The sequence below is a fragment of the Carassius carassius genome, chromosome 41, assembly GCF_963082965.1.
Source record: "Carassius carassius chromosome 41, fCarCar2.1, whole genome shotgun sequence".
Taxonomy (NCBI): domain Eukaryota; kingdom Metazoa; phylum Chordata; class Actinopteri; order Cypriniformes; family Cyprinidae; genus Carassius; species Carassius carassius.
In genome coordinates this window covers 19,102,385-19,127,284 of record NC_081795.1, presented here as the reverse complement: position 1 = coordinate 19,127,284, position 24,900 = coordinate 19,102,385, and the positions used below count along the sequence as shown (strand labels likewise).

Genomic DNA, 24,900 nt, shown 5'->3' with positions numbered 1-24,900 from the left:
TTGTACTAAATTATTAAACATTTTATTAATAATTCAATTTCATACTTAAATGATTACATTTAGTAATTATCTCATGTAGTCCCACCAATATTGTGTGATGTATAAAACACTTAATATTTATTCTGCATTTATGACTATTTTTATTGATTTATTTTGGTTAAAGAGCAAACAAATAGAACACATGCATTTCTATTTCCTCCTTCTGATTTTTTATGTGAAACATGACCTGGACAAGTTCTTGACATGTTTTCTGAGATTCACTGAGATATATATATATATATCCCACAATGCACTGCTGTGAGATCGTTCAGCTTTGGTTCATGAATACAGTCCTTTCTCTAAACGTGAATACTAACTGTGTTGAGTACAGCGAGGAAGATAAAGTTATCCTGCTATGAAAAATCGCTCAGCTCTCGGAGTCCATGATGAAGGTTTCAAAGTCAGGCTCCAGATCAGACACGAGGGCGTTGACGAAGTCCTCGATGGAGGGTCTTTTCTGCAACATGCCTGGACACGAAACAAGAGGCACAGCTTCCAGTTACATACACCCTCTCAAGCTTTAGCAGGAGCATTTTCCTCTGTTAATGACTTGTTTAGATATACTTTGCATCAAATAATGTTAACTTCAGAATCACTGTAAATCTAAGCAGCATTTACACTGGCAGAGACATTTAAAAATGACAATATGGTCTTCCACAGGTTGACAGATATCTACTGTCTACAGTGCAGCTCATATCTGTGTGTGTCGTCCTGCTAAACTGTGCACACTCGATTTACAATTCCTCTATGCTCTGAAGTCTGCTCATTTCCCCTTGTATAGCTGCCAATGTAAATAAGCCCTCCCCCCTCGGGTCTCCTCTAAAACACACACACACACACACACACACACACACACACACACACACACACACACACACACACACACCTTTCCCAATAAATAAATCATACAATGAAACAAATTTAACAAGATCGGTATAAATGGCAAAACGTATTGCGTCTACGGTGTGCCCTAGAGAAATTTTGCATTACCTTGCAAGAAAGCAAAAGGTTTTGCGAGACAATGCAAAAGCACTGAAATATAATTTTTCCTCCCATCACACTTTTTTTTCCATCATCATGTCCCCTTTATATTCTCTGCAGATTTGGGCTCTGGATTGAAGCTTCTGACCTACTTGACATGAGTTGGGCATGAACCATAAGACGGAGCTAGTATTAAAACCTGCCGCTTATATAATCACCTGTCTGTCTTCGACTGCCGGCATCATGTCGGTAAAAGTAAGCATTAGCACCTCCAGCTGAACAGGTTTGTTTTTAAACTGAATGCTACAGCCACAGATGCTGTTCAGAGAGCTGAAGACGTAAACCGGACTATTGCTTTAATCTCAGAGTGGATCACACAGGGACTAGACGTCTCCTGCTTCAACAGCACTTTCTATAATGATGCCAATTTCCTGAGCTCGCTCTAGAGAGGATTCAGAAGACAACCCAATCCAGACTCACTTCTTTATTTTCCTTTTCCAAAACCAAAAATAGACAAATTAAATTAAGGCCATATCCAGTGAGAATAAAGATATCAGATAAATGTTCAGGATGATGCTCTTATGCTCATCAAGGCTGCATTTATTTGATCAAAAATACAGAAAACAAATAATAATGTTTATACAATATAAAATAATGGTTTCTATTTTAATATCGTTTAAAATATAATTTATTTCTGTGATGCAAAGCTGAATTTCCATCAGATATTACTCCAGTATAAAGTGTCACATGATCCTTAAAGAAATCATTTTAATATGCTAATTTATTATTAGAATGATCAATCTTGGCAATAGTTGGCTGCCAAATATTTTTTATGGAAACTGCTATACTTTTATCAGGAAAAGAACAGCATTTATTCAAAATATTAATCTTTTCTAACAATATGAATCTTTGCGATCACTTCTTGACAATTTAACATCCTTGCTGAATTAAAGTTTTCATTTTGTTAAAAAAAAAAAAAAAAAAGTTCTGACCCCACTTTTAAACTCTAGTGTATATTGTTAGAAAAAATGTATATTTTAAATCAATGCTCTTCTTTTTAACTTTTTTATTCATCAAAGAATCCTAAAAAAAATATTAAGCAGCACAACAGTTTCCAGCACTGATAATAAATCATCATATCAGAAAGATTTCTGAAGGATCATGTGACACTGAAGGCTGGAGGAATGATGCTGAAAATTCAGCTTTGCATCACAGGAATAAATTAGATTTGAATGTATATAATAAAATAGAAAAAAAATATTTTACATCATCATAATATTTCACAATATAATTTTTCCCCTGTATTTTTGATCAAATAAATGCAGCCTTGATGACCATAAGCAACTCCTGTAAAAAAAAAAAAAACATTACAAACATTGTTCTGATTTTGAAGTGTAGTGTATATATTTATATTTATTTAGACCATTTTTCAAATACATAATTTAAGTATTCTAAAATTATATGTGTATATATATATACATATATATATATATATCCCCAAAAAACGTAATCTTATCAAACCCCAACATTTTGAACAATATATATATATATATATATATATATATATATATATATATATATATATATATATATATATATATATATATATATATATATATATGCATGAGGAGGCTCTCTGTGATTGGTCAGAAGAGCTCCTGACTGGGATTGGAGGGCACATCAAAGCCAGACAGGCTCATCTCTCTTCAATGAATCCCTGTTGGCTCCTGTGAGCCACCACACCTTGAGCTTGTGCAGTTACGTGGGCACACAGACATGGTGGAACATGACTTCATGTGAAACAGGACAGGATTATCAAGAGGTCAAACGAGGTCTTGACATAAACACTATATGAAGTCTTATGACCGGAGTTCAATGTTATGTGCTCTGAAAAATCCACAGACTGAGGTCCAGCGATCCTGCTCTCTAATGAACACTGCTTCAACTCCAGTTGAGCAATGTTTAAAGACTAAGAAGATAATTACAGCCTCCCTCCCAGCTGATCAAGAGATTTGCCTGCGTTTCTAACTGTTTGAAACATGTCACGAGTTGAAAGCACTAAGCTCATGATCTACCTGAAGGCTGGAATTACTTCATCACTGACTCTGTAATTAAAACTGGAGGTCTCAACACTCTGTCCAAAAAAGACAATTTATAAAAATTCAAAGAAAGCTCAAGTTTCAGGATTATGCCATGAGGCTTTAGATCTGTTCAGATATGAACTTGGAAAAAAGATTGTTCATGTAGATATAATAATATATCTACATGAACATCATTTATATGGTTTATAACATAGTTTATATCACATAACTATTGTTTCACAGATTTCTGGGTGTGCGTCTCGCAATTTTGACTTCTTGTAATTCTAAATACAAATTATGTTATGAGGGTATGAATTTGTATGGAAGCATATTTTTTCTAAAAATATAAAGTAATTGCAAATTGATAATCTTACAGCTCTGACTTTTTTTCTTGCAATTTTATAAATAAAGATTTTTCCCCCTCAAAATTGCAGGAGAAAAAGTCTGAATTGTGAGACAAGTCGTCGATTACTTTTTTAAATTGGTTTATACTACGAAAGAAATAAGCTTCCATAAATCTGAGTAAAGAGTATATATGTTCTGAAGCATGATTTGAGATAATAATAATAATAATGCAGAATCTGAAATATTCCATAGTTTCTTTACTTTTTTTTTATGTGTTTGCTCAAATATACAACAGAAAATAGTAATATTGTGTAATCATTTCACAATTATATATATATATACACATTTGAATACATTTGAAAATGTTTTTTATATATATTTCCAGGATACACTGTTCTAGAATTCGGTCACATGATCCTTCAGAAGTCATTTAAAATACTGTAAATAATTGTAGACTGAGATTTTTATCCTCATTATATTTCATTACTACATAATAATATTATTTAATATATTAAATATAAAAGTGGATAGTGCTTTTTATTTTATTTTTATGTACTTTAAGTATATACACCTCCTATTGATTCACACTAATAGAATGCTCAGCATTCAAAACCAAGCAGCAGTGATGTCATTATGAAATTTGCATATATATCATTTGAGGAGGCGGGGTTTAACCACAGTATTACGTCATGAAGTGGCACATTCCGCAAGCTGTCAATTTTGGCAGATTGACTTCAATAGAAGCTGTTTTCAGACTAAGAGACTTACATGATATTTTTTTTATAGCACAATGACCTTTTATACGTCAAAACATCAAGAGATTTTTGATTTCTCAGTTCATGACCCCTTTAACAATTTATAGCTGCCTTTACACAGTACTATGTGTCAACATGTTGATTCCTGTGTGCAGCTGACTGAAAACAAGACACGTACTAAGTAGCATGGCAACGATTAAGCTCCTCTCAGGCATTTATGCCAAACATAACATAAATATATAAAAAAAAAAATTTGCTACCCTTTCTACCTTTCTATTTTCAGGAAATGCAAATCTAACATTTGTGATGTTATTTATAGGATCTGATTTTCTTTTTGATACATTATCGATGAATATAAATGCTATTTTTTTCCTATTAAGGAATGTTTGAAACTAAGGTGAACCTGACCCTCCTGTGATCCTCGGTCTAAAACTCATGCATGCAACCATCTGTGTGCCATAGTTTTAAAACACATCCCAGCCCAGGTGCTCCAGTCAGCTATTGTTCTTTCAGTCTGTCCTTCGCCACTAAAATAGAGGTCCCTGGGAAAGCTGAGGGCCATGAAAGACAGCTCTGTGCCGCCCATGGCTGGAGAACACAGGGCTTCAGTCAGTGTGGCCGTCAGTCCGTCACTTTCCTCTCTCTCCTCTCTGCAATCCCATCTAATCCAGCCTGGACCTTTCAGCACCAGAGGACTGGGTTCTGGCCAGCGAGGAGCAGGAGCCCGGCAGATAAAAACAGCCCAGGCTACAGGCTCTCTCTGGGGGTGGCTCTTGTTCCACTGAGATCCAGGACACTTAACAGTGACAAATACAAGTAGCTAAGGAATCCGAAAATAAGGACGTGAACACACTAATGTAGAAATGTCAGTGGATACCAATATGCAATTATTTTTATTATTTTTATTTTTATTGTGCTCAATAACTGAATTATAATAGTAAATATTATAATTGTGTCATTTAAAATGAAATTTTGAAAATAAAATTCAAATGGTAAATTTAAAAAAAAAAGTTAATTAAAAAAGTACGATTAAATTAAATACCATAAACACCATACCAGCTACTAAAGAAACAAGTGAAAAATAAGAAAACGTAAATAACTAAACTATATTTGAACAACAAATAAAAATAATTTGAAAGTTTTTTTTTTAAGTTTAAATTGGATAAATAAATAAATAAATCTGGCCTCACTTGTAATATATTCAAAAAGAAATTATAGAGTTATAGAGGAGTTAAAACTATCACAGTCCATCAAAAATGTGCTTCAAAGGTATTACACTCTGTATTGTACAGATATGAACTAAAAAAAAAAAAATTATATATATATATATATATATGAATGAATAAATGAATGAATATATATTATAATAATTATAATTATTATATATATTAGGGCTGAAACGATTCCTCGAGTAACTCGATTACAAAAAAATCCTCTGCCTCGAAGCCTCTTTTAATTTATTTTAAATCTCACGTCGGGTTCTTTCGCAATGATTTTTTTAATGTGACACAACGCGTTTACGTCACCCAGAAAGCGGAAGGAGACACAAGCGCTGCGTCCGAAATCACATACTGCAAGGAGTCAGCAGTGTTTTGATTTGAGGGCGCGGGCAAAGGTAAAGAAAACGTCGTGTCGTGTGTCCATTGCAAGATAGAGCTGGCATACCACAACTACAGCCCTATGATTTCAGCGATGCAGAAAACGCGGAGGGAATCGCGGAATCCAGTCATAAAAACGGAATTTACAGCGAAACGCGGAATGGCAAGGAATTTGCCAAATTTTGAATAAATGAATCAAAAATAGGTCATTGCACTTAAATCAAATCACGATATGGACTAATATCTGTAAATATTAAGCCGGAACAGTCGGTTTAAATATGAATCCTGCATGTTCTGCGTGTCTCTGTTAATGAATGACGCAGAAGCGCGTCTCCGTTTATTAACACACACTGAAGCGCGCGTGACGCTCCGGTGATTTCAGCGTCTGCTGTCTCACTAAATAAGGACGTGAACACATGAACAACATCTCCAGAACTGCTCTGACAGTCACTTCATGAGCATTTGACCGTTTGATTTGAGTAAAACTAGCGTCACATCACATACACAGAAATTTGTCAACCCATCAAAATAAAAGTCCTGTATTACTATTGTTCAGCAGAATGTACATAGCCTACCACTAAAAAAAAAAATCTAACATTTTTTTAAGATTTAATCACACAACATTTCTTCCATGTTTTATATTTAATAGTAAATCCCCTTTGTTTACCAAAAAGTTAAGTTAATTTTCAATAATTAAAAGATAAATTAAATTAATGTTTTATGTGTTTAATGTTTAATGTGCATCTCAGAAAATGCTTTATTTAAAACCCCAACTGAATGGCACTTAAATGCATTTAATTCATCTGTCAACTTTATTGTCATTGTTCACAGTACAAGTACAGACAGAGAAACAATGGGTAATATTTAAAGGAACACTCCACCGTTTTTTGAAATAGGGCTTATTCACATTATTTCCTACATTTAGATAGGTGGGCAAATGCATTTTTGTGTCAGTGCATGCATTGTTTTAGTTTGACTGGGTCTGCGTTAGCTTAGCTTAGCACAATGAATGGAATCCTTTGTTGCCAGCTAGCATGGCCTGAGTAAAAGTGATCAAAAAAAAATAAAAAAAAACCCACCTAATTACTTCTTGTGGCCTGCGTATTTACAACGAGTACAAATAGCGATCCAGATTAACACTAGGCGATTTCCTAGGCAGATATTGACTTGGGACTATATTATGGGGAAGCACAGGCGAAGCACTGCTGCTTAGGCGAAGCACTGCTACTTCGGAGCAGAGATATCACGCAGCACATGAAATCCCACGAATTCCGTCAACATAGCGGCGTGCAACGCGTCAAAAAAACAGAAGAAGAAGAACATACCGGCGTGACCTGCACCGAGTGTCTTCGCTTTTGGATGATTTATTTTGAGAAGTTACAGCAAACATGGTTATTACCTGCATAGCAAAAGGTTGTGAGAACAAGCAAAGGACATACACGAATGTAATGTTTCACAGAATTCCATCTAATGTGGAACTGAGAAATAAATGGCTAGCAGCTCTGGAGATCTGTAGTTCAACGCCTCTCAACAAAATAAAGCAGTATCGTGTTTGCGAAGAACATTTTGCACCAGAGGACTACTTTGAAAAAATGGATATGGGTCCAGAAAGACGGTACTACGTCTGAAAGATACGGACGTCCCATCTATTTTCAAAGCACAGGAAGAACAAAGTGCACATGTAAGTTGTCTTTTATTTCTCTTCCTATATAACCTATATTGCCTGTGAAAACATCAACTCTATGTGAATACAGGTATAATATGGGTCGATCTATACATGCATCATGATTAAAATAATCACTTACTCTGTGGACAGCTGTCCATTTGGTCCATTCGGCGTGGGGCGTTTTTTCCAGTTCACTTTGTCACACCGGAAAAAAAAATCGAGTACTGCAGAATGGATCAGCGCCGTGAAATCCTCTGTAGATGTGACACAACTTCGGGCACGCTCAGCTTGATCTGACGTGTTGAGCCTGGTCATCAATGGCAAAAACATGTCCCACTCTCTACAGCACAGACACTCTATTTCCGTCGGCATATTCCCCCACATTCACACCAGTTCATGTTGGCTCTCATTCTCACGTCCTCAGGCAGTTGAGCAATCGCAACCTCCTCCTCCTGTCGTTCTATTTCCAAAGCACGCAGCTCGTCTTCTGTAAACTCTGGTTCAAATAGGTATGGTTCTGGTTCTTGACTGTCTGAGAAGTCACCCTCTTCGTCTCTCTCAAAATCAGCCATGTTCATCGCCATTCGTGTACTGTAAGGAAAATAGCCAGGCAGCTACTATTCAGTCGTGGGATTTCATGTGTTGCGTGATATCTCTGCGCCGAAGTAGCAGTGGTTCGCCTGTGCTTCCCCACAATATAGTCCCAAGTCAATATCTGCCTAGGAAATCGCCTAGTGTTAATCTGGATTGCTATTTGTACTCGTTGTGAATACGCAGGCCACAAGAAGTAATTAGGTGGGTTTTTTTAATTTTTTTGATCACTTTTACTCAGGCCATGCTAGCTGGCAACAAAGGATTCCATTCATTGTGCTAAGCTAAGCTAACGCCGACCCAGTCAAACTAAAACAATGCATGCACTGACACAAAAATGCATTTGCCCACCTATCTAAATGTAGGAAATAATGTGAATAAGCCCTATTTCAAAAAACGGTGGAGTGTTCCTTTAAATGTTTATTTTTGATGTATGCATTGCATTCTTTGCATTTAAAAAAAAAAAATATTTTTTTTCTAAAAAAGGAAACTTAGTTGTTCATTTTAAGAGGCCTGTGACGGTCACGGAGGAACCGCACGTTCAACATGGGCGTTAATACGCACAAACACACACCGAGACTGTTTGGTGTTACAAGAGTTTATTGTAATGATTGATCAGAGAGTGAATAAAATACCTGCAAACCTCAGGCCACACTCTCCACTGCAGAAACAAACACAGACTACCTTCCATTACAAAGACATTCACATTTATACTGGTGGCCAGCACCATCACCACATGTGGAGGGAAAAACTAACAGAAAACACTTTACACATGTTCCCTTAAATATACAGAGTCTGAAAGAAACTTATTGGCATGATGTTCTACTTAATAAATCTAATTTGATGTTATTAATTCGTTCACATTAAACATGAAATAACAGCAACAACAGGGGCCACGTTGCCCCTGAAACCCCCACGCTCAATTAATACATGGTAGATTCCCACCCTAAGCGGAACCAATAATTCCTGCCATTGTTTCTTACCAGGACTCTAAAAATCACGGGACAAACGCTACACAGGAACAATACACATAGTTTACAGGTATTTCATTCACTCTCTGATCAATAATTACAATAAACTCTTGTATCACCAAACAGTCTCGGTGTGTGTTTGTGCGTATGTGTGCGTATTAACATCCATGTTGTACGCGCGGTCCCTCCGTGACCGTCACAAGACCCAGGAGTCTTATTTTCTCTTGCATAATTAATATTGCACTTTAATTAAGCAAAAACACATTTTATCCGATTACTCGATTAAGCGATGGAATTTTTGGTAGAATACTCGATTACTAAAATATTCGATAGCTACAGCCCTATATATATTAAAAAAAATTTTTTTTTTCTCCAACAATACCAGGGCTGGTAAATTTGTCTTTCAGAGAGCATCTTCACTTATCCCAATAGTAATCTATTCTTAGTTTCTATTATTGCTGTAATATAAATAGCCTCTTGGCAATTTATTGTAAGTTAATACATTTTGACATTACTGGGGCACTTTTCTAGTTATAAGCATGCACTGATGAATCATTCAATATAAGACCAAGGACATGTACTAAGAAAGAGAACAAGTTGAGTCTGGTGAACTGACACTGTGCTCATTCTCTCTTCTTACCTTCCACCATCAGCATGGGCTCCTTCCCTCCCCCATGAGCCAGCATCTCTCTGCGGTAACGCTCTCCGGTTTCCCTGCAACAGCGTGATCAGACAGAGGTTTACTTCACACTACCAGCATCATTCCCACAAACCAAGCCCATAAACCCTTATGTTCCCTCTCTAACTGCCTGACATGTCCAAAACTGTCCAAACAAAAGGAAGTGCTAAAGAACAAAACCACAGCGCAGTAGTTAAGATATCCTGGTATTTTTAAAGACCCCATGAAATGAAATCAGGAGTTTTGTGGTTTTCAGTCTGTGCATGTTAACTTCGTGGCCATCTTTAAGTTAGTACACTTTTAAATCCTAATAATAATAATAATAATAATAATAATCCACTTGATATGGACATTTATAATGTACAGTTTATCTGTTTTGGGGGAAACTAAACAAATATATCAAGTAATTTAATGCAGTATGGCATACAGATCTCATTCATTAGATGAATTTCATGGTTGCATGCACTATTTAAAATAAAGGTTCTTTACTGGCATCTATGGTTTTAAAATCCATGGATAAAATATATTGTAAAACCTTTATTTTTTCTTTTATACATACATATACATACATGTATATATATATATATATGTGTATATACATATATGTGTATATACATATACATATATATATATATATATATATATATATATATATATATATATATATATATATATACACACACACACACACACATACATATATATATATAATTTTTTTTATATAATATGTATTTTTAGGGGACTTTATGGTACTAAATTATATTTGTAGAATGGTCACAATCCATTTTTTTTACCTGTTAACCACCTTCTGAGCATATTATTTTGAATATAAACTAGAATTATTTTTTCAAGTTTGGTCTCTCTTTAAAGGAGGCAATTGGCAGATTTTTGCTGAAGTGAAAACAAAGTAAAAAAAAGAAAAGAAACAAGTTTATTGATATGAAAATGGTCAAAAAAAAAAAAAAAAAATACATTTTAAATAAATAAAACATTTGGTATAATAAGGTTCCATTAGTTCATGATTTACTCTAAAACTGACATAAAATCAAAGCCATAAATCTAAACAAGTTGTGTTTGATATCCCAAAAAATGAGCTTTCAGTAAGATTTCGTTTGGGTGCAGTTACGTTTCTACTACACGAAATTAGCTTTCCATTCATTTCCAATCAGGACATTTTTGAACAGTAGAAGTGTGATTTCTATTCAGGTCCAATCAACCTTTTCCAATCATGTCCATGATTTTGTGTGTGTGTGTGTGTGTGTGTGAGAGTGTGTGTTCAGATATCAAGTGCCAAAACCTGTACCAAGTATCATACCATTGACTGAACAACACCAGAGGGTTAAGAGTGTATAAACTTTAGGGAAAAACTGAGAGGGAGAGAAAAAAAAAGTTATAGTGGCATTACAACTAATGCATGTGTCTTTCACGAACCTGTTGAGGGGATCTTTATAGAAACACTGCTTCCACACCATGGAGGCCACTGCTCGTGACATCAGGTACGAGTAGTACTTCGCCCCATAGCCGACGAGATGACTGAACCTCAGCTGCCAGGCCTGCAGAGACAGATGCAGCTGAAATAATCACAAGCTGCCATAGGAATACTCCTGTTACATCGCTGTAAACCCTTGCCAAGTTATTTCCTAACCTGGAAACATGCTGATGCTAACAACATTCAATATCTCAGCTGCAGAAGTGACCCAACTAAATGAAAGAGTCAGGTTATTGCCACACAATGCCTTCAGGACCATATTCATCACTAAATATTTACATTCCCAGAGCACAAATGGTGCAAAGGCTATTCCCGTTGCTACTTTACTCTGAGCTAAATGAAAGAGACTGATAATGTTTTGGGTGGGTGCAAGTATTTTTGCTATTAAAACACAGACTAGAGTTATGTTGAAAGAGCTTATTAGCTCAAACGCATCGCTGAGGGATGGAGAAGTGCTTAGACACCCGCTGTTACCATTATCCCTGCAGGAAATGAAACGAGCATACTATTCTAGATATGACAGTAAATAGGGGCAATAAACCTGTTGGTATATGATAATATCAGTTTATACGGCTAATCTAACTGGATGTCTGGGTTCATAAAATCAGCAAGTAAGATGGTTGGAGAGAGACTGAACGAAGAAAGACATTCATCATCACTGTCATTACAGGTGTGGTGGAGCCAGTGAATGTTAAGTGGACCACACTCAAATCTCTTTCTGTTCTGTGGCTCTCACATGCCGTCTCGACACAGCCCTGGTGCTCATGCAAGTGATCTAAAACCCCATCCCCTAAAATCACGTGACTCTCTACTGTATCTGATCAATTAAATTTTAATATCTTCATATCAATGTTATTTTAATTCAAAACAAACCAAAACCCTCCCCCAAAACAAAACACAACAAACCCAAAACAAACAACTGACATCCAAGTGAAAGAATTAACATTTCAAAGAAGAACAAAACAAAACAACAAACCGAGAAAAACAAAACAACAACACAAAAAAAAAAAGAAAAACACACACACACAAACAAAAATAAATCGAAGAAACAAAACAGTACACAGAGAAACAAAGAAAACAAACAAACAAAAAAAAACAACAACAAATGAACCAAACCAAGAATCCAAACATAAAAGCTAACGCCTGTTTCACACTGCAAGCGTGAGCTTCACTTCAGCATCACTGCAGCTGCAGACTCGTGAGAGTATTCACACTTGAAGCTAAAAACTATCATTTTGTTTTAAGAAGTTGGCCAGTTATCAACTTGCAAGTCTTGAAAGTTTGTCAACAAGGGGATTCATATGTAAATGGTTAACCACAAAAAACTGTTCCGATCATGTTGTTCCAGTCATTATTCGATTATAGGATCTGCCGTTTTTAAAGTTTTTTCTTTTCTTTTATTTTTTATAATACACCATACACTAACCCAAAGTGAATAATTAAAAACTAGTTTAGTTTAGCTAGTTTAGCGCAAATCTTCCGTTTTTTTTTTTTATTCTTCATTTTCTTTTCTGACATACTCCAATTCTTATTAAAACACACTAGACATGCTTGTTCTGTGCATTTTTAGCACTTTTTGTGTAAAATATTTAGTCAATCACAGGTGTGCTGTGCTTTAATTGAGCGTGAGCAATTCTCACGAGACGCTCCTGCTCCCGGTTTGAATGCATTCATTTGAATCGAACCAAATTAAGAAAAAAAAACAAAGTCACAAAACAAATCAACCAACAAAACAAAAAAAAGCAATACAAGAAACAAAGAAAAACAAACCAGGAAACAAAGAGAACAAAAAACAAACCAAGAAAACAAACAAAATACAATAAAAATAAACTAAAAAAACAATAAACCAAGAAACAAACAAAACAAAGCTCAATGAGTCGTCTATACATTAGAGACCATTTGCTCTCATCACAGGACCTGGGTGCAAGTGACATGATGTTAGGCTTATTTAAAGTCCGCTAAATACACAATTTACATTAAAACCATCTGTGCAGAAGAATTTTACAGATACACGTGTTATATAACTATGTACTGTTGTAGTAACTACATTATAAATGCACTGCTAGCATGCTACATGATATTAAGGACTAAAGACATCTGGCTCTAATGATTACTAAGGGACATGCTGGACAGTCTGTTCTGACGCAGAATGAGTGTGTTAAGTGTTCCTCTGAAAGATGTTGAAGAGAGCCAGGGTTGTGTAAACAGCACTATGAGAGACACGTTATGGTTGGAGAAGGTGAAACTGCTGTATAACACAGAGTTAAGCCCCAGAGTCTCAGTGAGACATATCCCATATGGCCCCTAATGACTTCAGTAAGCTCAAATGCACTCCTCCAGTACTGAAACATCTGAAAGCTAGACATTAGTAAAGGCAGAACAGCTACTTGACTATCAACACCCGCCTAAAATCTGTATTGCATTATGGAAATATTTCCACTGCAGATGGGTCCTGTCAGGCTGCTGGCCATCAGATCATTAAAAATGTACATTTATAAGATTCTCACATTCCCAGAACTTTAGATAAGGGCCTTGAACGAACAAAAAGGACCAAATCTGACATGGTATTACCCTGCTTTTTGGACTTGCCCCTTGCATCCCGTGATGCATCTCAGCAGCCAGAGGAATGTAACTCCGTGTGTGAATATTCCCAAATATTAGCAACAGGACAAGAACTTCCATCCGGTCCACGTTTCTAACAGCTGAAATTATCTTCCAGAACACTATCAATGCCCTGGTATCAGTCGAATCAATGTCAACAAAAGTCAAACAACTGTAAATACAGCTCTCTCTGTGAATCTTAATAAGTCATTGGCCGCAATCTTTTAATATCTCATATTAGTATGAAACTCTTGTGCCATTTGTGGTAAGGTATGGTAATGTTCCCATGTGTGTCATGAAAAACTCTGGTTTTATATCTTTACCGCAACAAAATGATGCGTTTCAAAAGAGCTGTCATTCTTCAATAGAGTTACATGTGGAGGGTTTAACAGCCGTATGTGGACTGAGGAACGCTTTCAGTTGTTCTTTAGTAGTCAATAAAACATGCACCCTACAGGAACCAGAGACACACACACATACTATTAGCTGCGTTCCTGTGAGAGGCTGTCATAACGGATAAAAAGGGGGAAGCTGGGTGATTTAGAGGAAGGTAAAGACATTATGGCTGAAGCAATTAAAGAGAGAGGGGAATATTTAGAGTTGGGGGGGAGGCCTGATTCCCAGTGGCTCCACATAATTACAGGCCAGGATGAACGCTTTATGAAGGCCATTCTGAAATAAAATGTGTTTTAGATGGCTCCAGCTCTCAGGCGGCCTTCTCTGAGAGATGAGAAAAGCATTTCAAACGATGTTTTTTCCCTTCCAAAAAGACTCTGAAAGAAGAGTTTCAAATATTTCCCCCAGGGAGTGCTTCTTCAAGTTATATCTCTGCTTTGTTATTGCAGAAAAGCATTTTAATCCTTTAACCGTGCAGTGTCTGTGAAAGATGTAGAAAACCACACGGCAGGAAAGGGGCCACAACTCAACTACATAAACTGTGTTTATGTGTTTTTGTACTTCAGTAGCGGAAGTATAAGATGTTATTATGGATTAGTCAAGGAACGACTCCCAAACATTCATTAACTTCAGTAACGGCAATGGATCACTTCATCTCAGGGCAACAGACCACCTCCATACAGTATGGGAGATGTGCTTTTTGTGAAACACTGAGTTTTAGGAAGCATTTAATAACTAACAGATATATATAAGACCTTAAGACCATATGTAATGCTTAAGACAAGATTTCCAATACTGATTTTGAAAATTAAAAAAATTGGCAGAAAAAGAAACATTATTTGATTGAAATGAAACACGTACTGTATTGGTGACATATGGCAGGCCGTAATACTTCGTCTGCATGTCTATCATGATGTCTGTAGTTGATCGATTCTGGGGTTTTCCGTGATAAACTTGATCCATGATCGCATAGAAAACCTGAAGAGAAGCATTTACAGATTAGAAAGCATTCAAGAAACCATTCAACAAACCAATTATAAATCCATCGTCTGTTTATTAATTTAAGAAAATTTCTGCCATATGCACAGAAACTGACAGTCACCACTGACAAGCTACTACTAAATATCCTAGAACCTAGATTTTCTGTAAAGTTGCTTTGCAATGATTTGTATCGTTAAAAGCGCTAAACGAATAAACATGAATTTGTTGCATTATTTATTGTTCAATATTAGCGCTTTCATTTTGGAAAGCAGAAAATATCAGAGCGTATATTTTCCAAATCGATTCTTCCTAACAGTGTCTATTAAATGCTACATTTTAAAAGTACAGAATTATTACCTTCATTGATTCAAATTAATTGAATTGATTCAGTTAAAGGGGGGAGGGTACAGCGGTGTTTCGTGGATTCAGAGTTGTTCAGTGTTAAAGAGATGGATTCGAATAATAAACATGACCAACGTTTTAAAAAAATAATTGAGAAGAATGACTGAGAATTTTTGTTTCCGAAAATCTTACTTCCGGGTTGGAACAAGTTTCGGCTGTTTTTTTTTTCCGATCATGGATCTAATGACGTAGACGAGAGTGGAACTAATGCTTTTAAAACCAGTGAATACTTACAGTATGACCCTGTGCTCATCAATTTTAAAAAGAATAATTCTCTCTCCTACGAAACTTATGGTCATTTATGTTTTATTTCACTCTCCACAATTGTGGTGTGGTTATGTTGGAGTTGGTTCCCAGTTCTGAATGAGAACGTATGGTACCTGAAGTTGAGTGTCAGCTGCACCACAGACCTTCTTGGACTCACAAAGACGGGCCACCATGCTTTGAGGCAAAGGCTGTGAGAAACGATATAGAATCAAACTAGAAACATACATCACATTTTCATTTACATGAACGGTTCACCCCAAAATGAGCACAAAGTTACTTCAGAAAATAATATGAAGACATTCTGAAACATTTGAAGCGTCAGTTCCGATTTGTTGAAAAACGTGACATGCATTGAATTCAAAATGAGTTTTGAAATGATGCTCGTACTGATCACGACCGACATGAACAGAGCAGCGTAGAGTGTACCTGTCCGGTCTGATAGTGGCGAGCGAACTGACTGATCACACGATAGTCTGCAGCAAAATATTCCATTAGAATAGAAGGAACCTCTGCAAAATCAGTGACACACCGTGTTCCTAAAGACAGAAACAAGATCACTGTGATTATGCTGCTACAGGCACATTTCAAAGCTGAAGCAGAACCACAAATCTGGACAAAAAGAGCTTATTTTTGTAGTTATCATATCATACCCGTCACATGTTGGTAGCGGGTGCGTCCCAGCATGGAGTGCATGGCGTGGCCCATCTCATGGAAGAGATTTTCCATCATGCCCGGGCTGAGCAGTGTGGGAGCAGACCGAGTGGGGTGAGGCAGGTTCAGCATCAGGACAACTATCGGCAGCTGATACTGCCCATCTTCCAGCTGCCTTCCACCACGAATAGTGAAGTGGCAGTCCTGAGTGGCACACAAATGAAGCCGGGTTGATCAAAACTGATTGACTGCAATAAAAAAAAATTAATTCCTGAATAAATCAGTTTTACTCCTGAATGAATCAGTGTTTTTGAATAAATCACTTGAGTGAATCATTCAATGACTCCCGCATAATGACCGTATGTTTTTCCTTAAAGTCTCCCTATTATGGATTTTTGAACATGACCTTTCATGCAGTGTGTGACACAGCTCTAAGTGAATGAAAACATTATGCAAAGTTTTAAATCTGAAAGTACACCGTGTGTAAAGTTATTATATATACACTCAAAAGAAAGAGTTGACTCTGAAACATTACAAAATAAAGAAAAAAAAAAAGAAGTCGTTTTTAGAACTAATCCCAAGCTGTTTCATGTTGATGTCAACGTGAAAAATGAGCACATTGCTCGCCCACTTGTGCACGCAGACCTGGAAAACATTCATTCTTTGCCACTAGGTGCTGCTTTTGGAACGTTAAAAATAGCTGTTTCCTCCAGTAACGGCTGTACACAAAGCAGCACTGCGCTCACAAACACTGCTTTATCAGACATTACAGGTGTGATGAAATGGAAATGAAACCGAGCAATCAACGCAGATTAGCGTCACGCAAAGCAGGGGTTTGGAAAAATTAATGACTTACCCAGTAAGCAATTTTTTTCTAAAATGAATAAATGTTTTTGAATGAATTAGTTGAGTGAATGATTCAGTGACTCATAAAAATAGTAACTTGTCTCTTTCCTTAATAAATCAATGTTTCTTAATGAACTGGTTGAGTGAATGATTGTATAATGTTGTGTAACAAATACTTATTGAAGAAGGACAAACCAATGGCACTAGAAGTAGATTGGCTATCAAAATCCTTCTTTACCTGGTGAGGTTTGTCTGGTCTGTAAAAGAAGTCACAGTAGATGTATCCCAGCAGTCCCTCTGTTTCATGCACCACAGCCTGAAGGAACAATGCATAATGACAAGTGACATTAGAAACGAAGTTGCCTTGACCCGAAGATGAGCTCTTATTTAAGTCCACTAGGTTCAAGCACAAAAGTGTGAACTCACCAGCTTGCGCACATCTTCGCTCCAGACCTCCCCAACACTGGGCTGCTCAGCCAGCAGAGATACCCCATACAGCTGTGTGAAAAGAGCATTCAGACCTTCCATACACGCTCCCAGAGAGAAGTACGGACTGTACAGGCTTGGCTCGATGTTGAATCTGCAGAGATAAAACACAACATGCCATGTTAGGAAAGCCTTAACGTCAATGCACAGATTTTAAAATAAATTCATGCATTTAGCAGATGCATTTACCCAAAGCGACTTACAGCGCAACAGTTTTTATCTAACATGTGTTCCCTGGGAATCGAACCCACAACCTTTTGCGCTGCTAATGCAATGCTCTACCACTGAGCCACAGGAACACTTTTTTACAAAAATAAAAACTTATTTTTTTCTTTTTTACAGACTACAAAAGAGAAATTACAAGATGGTGAAAATAAACGTAGAAATCATGTAGCACAAAACCTTATTAATTAAAAACGTAAAGTAACTCAGATGTGCTGCTTAATATTTTTATGGAAACCTTGATACATTTTCTTTAGGGTTCTTTGATTAACATTTATTTGAATCAGAACACATCTGTAACATCATACGTCTTTCCTCTCACTTTTGATTCATGTAACTCCTACCTTTCTGCACGTATCACACCACTGAAATACGGATGGTCCCACGGCATTAGCTCCTACGGAGGAAGATTTAATCCTGGTTTAATCCTGGACTATTTCTCATTTAAACTCGCAGGTTATTAGTAAGTTTGCAAAATTGTCCATTTCTAACATTCTACATGCTGAAATCGGATAATATGAACATTCAAATATCGCAGATAAATGAGCAGTGCTTACGGGATTTCTGGGGTTGAGTTTCATCTTCATTTCCCTCATCATTTCAAATTCCTTTTTTGTCCTAAAGTTGACAGAAATTCCAGTCCACATATTATATAACATAATATACAATGCAATTTATATTATAAAAACATGTACCCTACGCAAAAGTTAAATGTGCATGTTTTTTCTATACATATAATTATGAACCAAAGCCACCAATACAATACAATGTTCAGACTTTATTATTGCCACAATGTTATCCATAAATAACGTAGTTGATGGTGACACCTACTGGCATCTGCTAGAATAAGATCAACTATTACACTTTCTAAAAAAACATGAAAACTTTTGCACATATTATATTCATTATTATGTACCAGCAGCTTAAAGCAATCGACAAAATACAGAAGAGAGAAAACTCAACCTGTCTGCGAGCTTGTCTGTGATCTGCTGTAAAAAACTCATAACTGCCTCTGTGGAGAAACAGACCTATAATATAATATAATATAATAACATTATTTGTACAATATTAACTAATTCTCACATTTCAAGTTTAAAGGTAGAAAATTAGTAAAGAAAGAGGCTATTTCAGAAGAATAAAGTCTACCTGGGCTTTTGGCCATGGTTCCTTTCAATGCTCTGTGTGCATACGATTCATAACCAACCAAGCGAGCCAGTTTATTTCTACAGGACAGCAGCTCCTCAAGTATGTGCATCACATTTTCATTTGGGTAGAGGAAAACTTTATACGCAACTTCCCTGACCTGAAAAACAAGTGCAGGGACCAAAAACACTAGTCACTCCACAACAGAGCAACCTGAACCTAATTTCAATCAATCTTTATGCAACTTTATTTCAACTAATGAAGGAAAGTGATCTACCAGATCATCAGGCGCATCTGCATTCAGGCCTCCGATCTGAATGTAATTCCCGTCTTTAGTGAAGTGCTGGTGAATGTGTTCAGGAAGAACTCTCTTCTCGATTCTGTTGGGCATGTGGCAGCTCATGAGAAACTGATTGCTCAAATCCAACAGCTTCACGTTCAGGTTCACAGCCTCTTTCCTCTGTGAAAAACAAACGTAATCTGTGAGATGCATAGCTGCGTCTCACACGGAGATCACTCGAGATTCAGAAGCATAAACAACAGTTCAGACCTTTTTTTTATCCAGATGGATTCCACTTATCTCGAAGTCAAACATGAACAGTTCAGCCACTCTTCTGCATGAATAAAACATTACATTGTGTTAATATTAAAACATTCTTTTTTTAGAAATAAAAATAAGATGCAACTTTTAAGTTTCATCTACTATGCCTGTGGTAAGAGCTTGTATGTGACCCTGGACCACAAAAGCAGTCTCGGGGTATATTTTTAGCAATAGCCAAAAAAAACCTTGTATGGGTCAAAATTATCCATTTTTCTTTCATGCCAAAAATCATTAGGATATTAGGAAAGGATCTTAGGATAAGAAAGGATGTTTCATGAAGATATTTTATAAATTTCCTACCGTAAATATAACAAAACGTAATTTTTGATTAGTAATATGCATTGAAAAGAATTCATTTGGACAATTTTAAAGGTGATTTTCTCAGGTTTTTTTTTTTTTTTTTTGCACCCTCTGATTCAATGTTTTTATTAGTTGTTTCTCGGCTAAATATCGTCCGATCCTAACAAATCATACATCGATGTAAAGCTTATTTAAATTGACACTTAAGACTGGTCTTGTGGTCCAAGTTCACATATATAGGTGCTGTAAGCAACAAAATAGTTTGTGCTTCAAACCAGTGTGTTTATAAATAAGAAAAAAACATTGAAATAATATAGTAAATAAAAACACCAGTTTGCAATATCAAGCAGCAAAACGAGTCGATTTGTACCGGGAAAATTAGCTGGAAGTGGATGACACCGGAAGCCAGACACATTCAATTTTACAAACGGTCGTGCACGCTCTAATGGGAAAAATAAGGTGGATATATTCAAATAAAATAAGAGGTCTGATTTATACCTGGTTTCTGGGTCCAGCTTGGAAACCATCTCTTCGTTATCCAGCAGGTCCTTTAAGCTCTTACACAAATCAACATTGGTATTGAGTCTATAAGAGAAATTAAAAATCGAACGATATCAGAAAATAAATAAATTAATTAATTAAGAGGATATAAATTCAATGCCCACCTCTCCACCATAGTGCCAATGTTTATACAAGTCTTTTCTGCAGCCTCCCGGTATGACGGGTCGGGATGTGCCACTTTAATGAAGTCTGCCTACAAAAAAGAAAGAAAGAAAAGATAAACATTTAAAAAATTATATTATATATATAATATATATATATATATATAATGAAAATATATATATACATTTTTTTATGTACTGTATTTAGATATACAGTACAGACCAAAAGTTTGGAAACATTACTATTTGTAATGTTTTTGAAAGAAGTTTCTTCTGCTCATCAAGCCTGCATTTATTTGATCAAAAATACAGAAAAAACTGTAATATTGTGAAATATTATTACAACTTAAAATAATAGTTTTCTATTTGAATATACTTTAAAAAAAATAATTTATTCCTGTGATGCAAAGCTGAATTTTCAGCATCATTACTCCAGCCTTCAGTGTCACATGTAACATCCAGGCTATCACATGATCCTTTAGAAATCATTCTAATATTCTGATTTATTATGAGTGATGGAAACAGTTCTGCTGTCTAATATATTTGATGAATAAAAGGTTAAAAAGAACTGCATTTATTCAAAATGAAAAAAAAATTCTAATATATATTCTAATAATATATTTTCTTTACTATCACTTTTTACCAATTTAACACATCCTTGCTGAATAAAAGTATTGATTTTATTTAAAAAAAAAAGAAAGAAAAAAAAATTACTGACCCCAAATTACTGACCATTAGTGTATATTGTTATTACAAAATATTTATATTTTAAAAAGACAGCTTCTTTTTTTTTTTTTTTTTTTTTACTTTTTATTCATCAAAGTATCCTAAAAAAGTATCACATGTTCTGAAAAAATATTAAGCAGCAGAACTGTTTCCAACTTTGATAATGAATCAACATTTTAGAATGATTTATAAAGGATCATGTGATAATGATCCTAAAAATTCAGCTTTGCATCACAGAAATAAATGATAATTTAAAGCATAATAAATTTAAAAACAATTATTTTAAATTGTAATAATATTTCACAATATTATTATTTTTTTCTGTATTTTTGATCAAATAAATGCATGCTTGATGAGCAGAAGAAACTTCTTTCAAAAACATTAAAAATAGTAATGTTTCCAAACTTTTGGTCTGTACTGTATACGTTATTAATGTTTTTGAAAGAGGTCTCTTTTGCTCATCAAAGCTGGATTTATTGATCAAAATACAGCAAGAAAATAATATTGCGAAATAGTTTTACAATTTAAATCGTTTTTAAACTGTATACTATTTGACTATTTTAAAATGTAACTTAGTCAGTCTTCACTGAAATCTTTCTAATTTGATGATTTAGTGATGAAGAAACATTTGTTATTATCATCAATGTTGAAATGTAACATGCTGCCATTCAAATGTTTTTTTGTTGTTGTTGTTGTTGTTTTTATTCAGCAAGGATGCATTAAATTGATTGACAGCAAAGCCATTTATAATGTTACAGATGAAATCTACTTCAAATAAATGCTTTTTTAAATTGTTTACTTAAATATTCATCAAAGAATTCTGAAAAAAAAAAAAACGTATCACAGTTTCCACAAAATGATTAAGCAGCGCAACTTTTATTTAATTAATCTTAGCCATCACACAAATAAATATTTTGAAATATATTCAAATAGAAAACAGCTATTTTAAACTGTAATAATAATTCACAATACTACTGTTTATATTGTATTTTGTAATACAAAAATGCAGCATTGGTGAGAATAAGAGACTTCTTTCAAAATAAATAAATGTCTCTATCATACAGTATATAAATCTATCTATCTATCTATCTATCTATCTATCTATCTGTACACACACCACATTTCCTTCAATCCGTCACAGCTTTGAATGTCAAATGAGAAGATCAGTCTGCTAAAGCTCTTGTTTTTCATCCCCTTCTATGACTGAATGAATGAATGAATGAATGAATGAGTGTAAATGCAGCATGTTGAACTGGTTTACCATGTCTGCCACTCTGCACAGGCTGTCTGACAGTTTGTCAAATATCTCCACGGTCTGGGCTCCAGGAGGACAGCGGCAGGCCTTCTCCAGCAGCTGCTGAGTCTCCTGCAGGGCTCTGTCCTGGACCAGCTCGAAGCCCCCCGCAGAGCTGAGCTCCGGGACTCCAAACAGCCCCTGATAGACACATGTGTGTATAATACTCTGATAACCATTACACTGACACAGATCCAGACAGGCACGTACCACGTTTTGGTGGAAGAGGTCTAGTCTCCTGTGGACTCTGGCATTGAAAGCAGCTCCTACAGGTGACCAGGTGGTGACTGTCCTCCAGGCGCGCGCTGCTGTCCCGTGCCGGAACACACACAACAGCGGTCTGTACACGGACATTACTGCACTGACCTCAACATTCACCGACTACTGAACTACCTAGACTGAACAACTGTTACAAACGGAGTAAAACGACTGCAACTTCACGGGGGTTTAAGAAAAGACGCACGCCATGCTCCTTCTAATGACAGTGAGAATATTGATTTTACAGCAGCACTTTCGACACGGAAATAAATTCGTGAGAATTTCTACAAATTATATTTCACTCTAAAACGCTAAAATGTGTTTAATTGAAATAGTACAGTTGATACAATTATTCACAAGATGTTCAAATATGTTACGGTGAGTTTATCGAAAGTGAATATAAGCGATTATGTATTTCAAAATAAAGGTTCAACTATTATCTGAACAATAATCTCCGCAATTATATGATTTAGCGAGAGTTTTCTGTATACTATTACTAATAATAAACAATCTGTCTGTTTTTTTTAGCTTAAACATTTACATTTTTGATTCCATAATATATATATATATATATATATATATATATATATATCAACAACAGTACTGTGTATATTAATATCATTAATTATTTTCTATTATTCAAATCATTAATAATTTCATTAATAGTTTCACATAACTACACATTAACTCAACACGTTTTTAAAAACAACATCATTCTGTTTCTGTCTATCTGTCTGTCTGTCTGTCTGTCTGTCTGTCTGTCTCTGTCTGTCCGTCTGTCTCGGCCTGTCTGTCTGTCTGTCTCTGTCTGTCTGTCTGTCTGTCTGTCTCGGCCTGTCTGTCTGTCTCTGTCTGTCTGTCTGTCTGTCTGTCTGTCTGTCTGTCTGTCTGTCTGTCTGTCTGTCTGTCTGTCTGTCTGTCTGTCTGTCTGTCTGTCTGTCTCGGCCTGTCTGTATGTCTGTCTCTGTCTGTCTGTCTGTCTGTCTGTCTGTCTGTCTCTGTCTGTATGTCTGTCTCTGTCTGTCTGTCTGTCTGTCTGTCTGTCTGTCTGTCTCGGCCTGTCTGTCTCTGTCTGTCTGTCTGTCTGTCTGTCTTGGCCTGTCTGTCTGTATGTCTGTCTGTCTGTCTGTCTGTCTGTCTCGGCCTGTCTGTCTGTGTCTGTCTGTCTGTCTGTCTGTCTCGGCCTGTCTGTCTGTCTATCTATCTATCTATCTAACTTTTTTTATTAGAGCAATATCAATTTACAAACTCAAATGTATATTGGTATTAACCAATCATGTGTAAATCGCCTACAAGTGGTGCAAAATGCAGCTGCCAGACTTTTGACTGGCACTCGCAGATACGAACATATTACTTCCATCCTACTCTCTTTGCACTGGCTGCCAGTCCATTTTAAAATAGAGTTTAAAATTTAACTTTTTGTTTTTAAGGTTTTAAATGGTATGGCACCTTCATACATGTACCTTTCTGATCTGTTGAGCTTACACAGTCCAGCTAGATGTCTAAGGTCATTGAATCAGAAACTCTTATTGGTCCCTAGATCTCGGCTGAAGAGAAAAGGTGACTGGGCTTTTGCCATAGCCGGCCCTAAATTGTGGAATAGTCTTCCAATCTCTATTAGAACAATTGCAACAGAATTTTTTTTTAAAACAAGCTTTAAAGCCTACCTCTTTGTGAAGGCTTTTAGTGTATGAGCCAACAGGAGTTTATTATGTCTAATTATTATTTGTTTGTCTTGTCTTTATCGTTTCTATGTATTTTTTATTCTTTTCAAGTTATATTGTTCAGCACAATGGACAACTATCGTTGTTTTATTGTGCTTTATAAATAAAGTAAAAGAAAAAAATGGGGAACAATAACTTGAAAATG

At 35.8% G+C, this 24,900-nt stretch overlaps 1 protein-coding gene across 1 annotated transcript; it reads right to left on the bottom strand.

Moving 5' to 3' along the window:
- On the bottom strand, positions 1–23,388 carry mipepa (mitochondrial intermediate peptidase a). Its single transcript, XM_059533434.1, has 19 exons — positions 22,984–23,388; positions 22,741–22,914; positions 20,757–20,845; positions 20,590–20,676; positions 19,741–19,804; positions 19,468–19,650; positions 19,194–19,350; positions 19,011–19,059; positions 18,605–18,665; positions 18,392–18,444; positions 17,766–17,919; positions 17,578–17,655; positions 16,493–16,697; positions 16,269–16,378; positions 15,956–16,030; positions 15,054–15,170; positions 11,138–11,259; positions 9,668–9,741; positions 1–507 (listed from the first exon to the last, which is right to left on the bottom strand). The coding sequence occupies exons 1-19, from the start codon at positions 23,125–23,127 to the stop codon at positions 407–409; spliced, it is 2,097 nt and encodes a 698-aa protein (XP_059389417.1). The 5' UTR covers positions 23,128–23,388; the 3' UTR covers positions 1–406.
- Between the last annotated feature and the right edge of the window lie 1,512 nt (positions 23,389–24,900).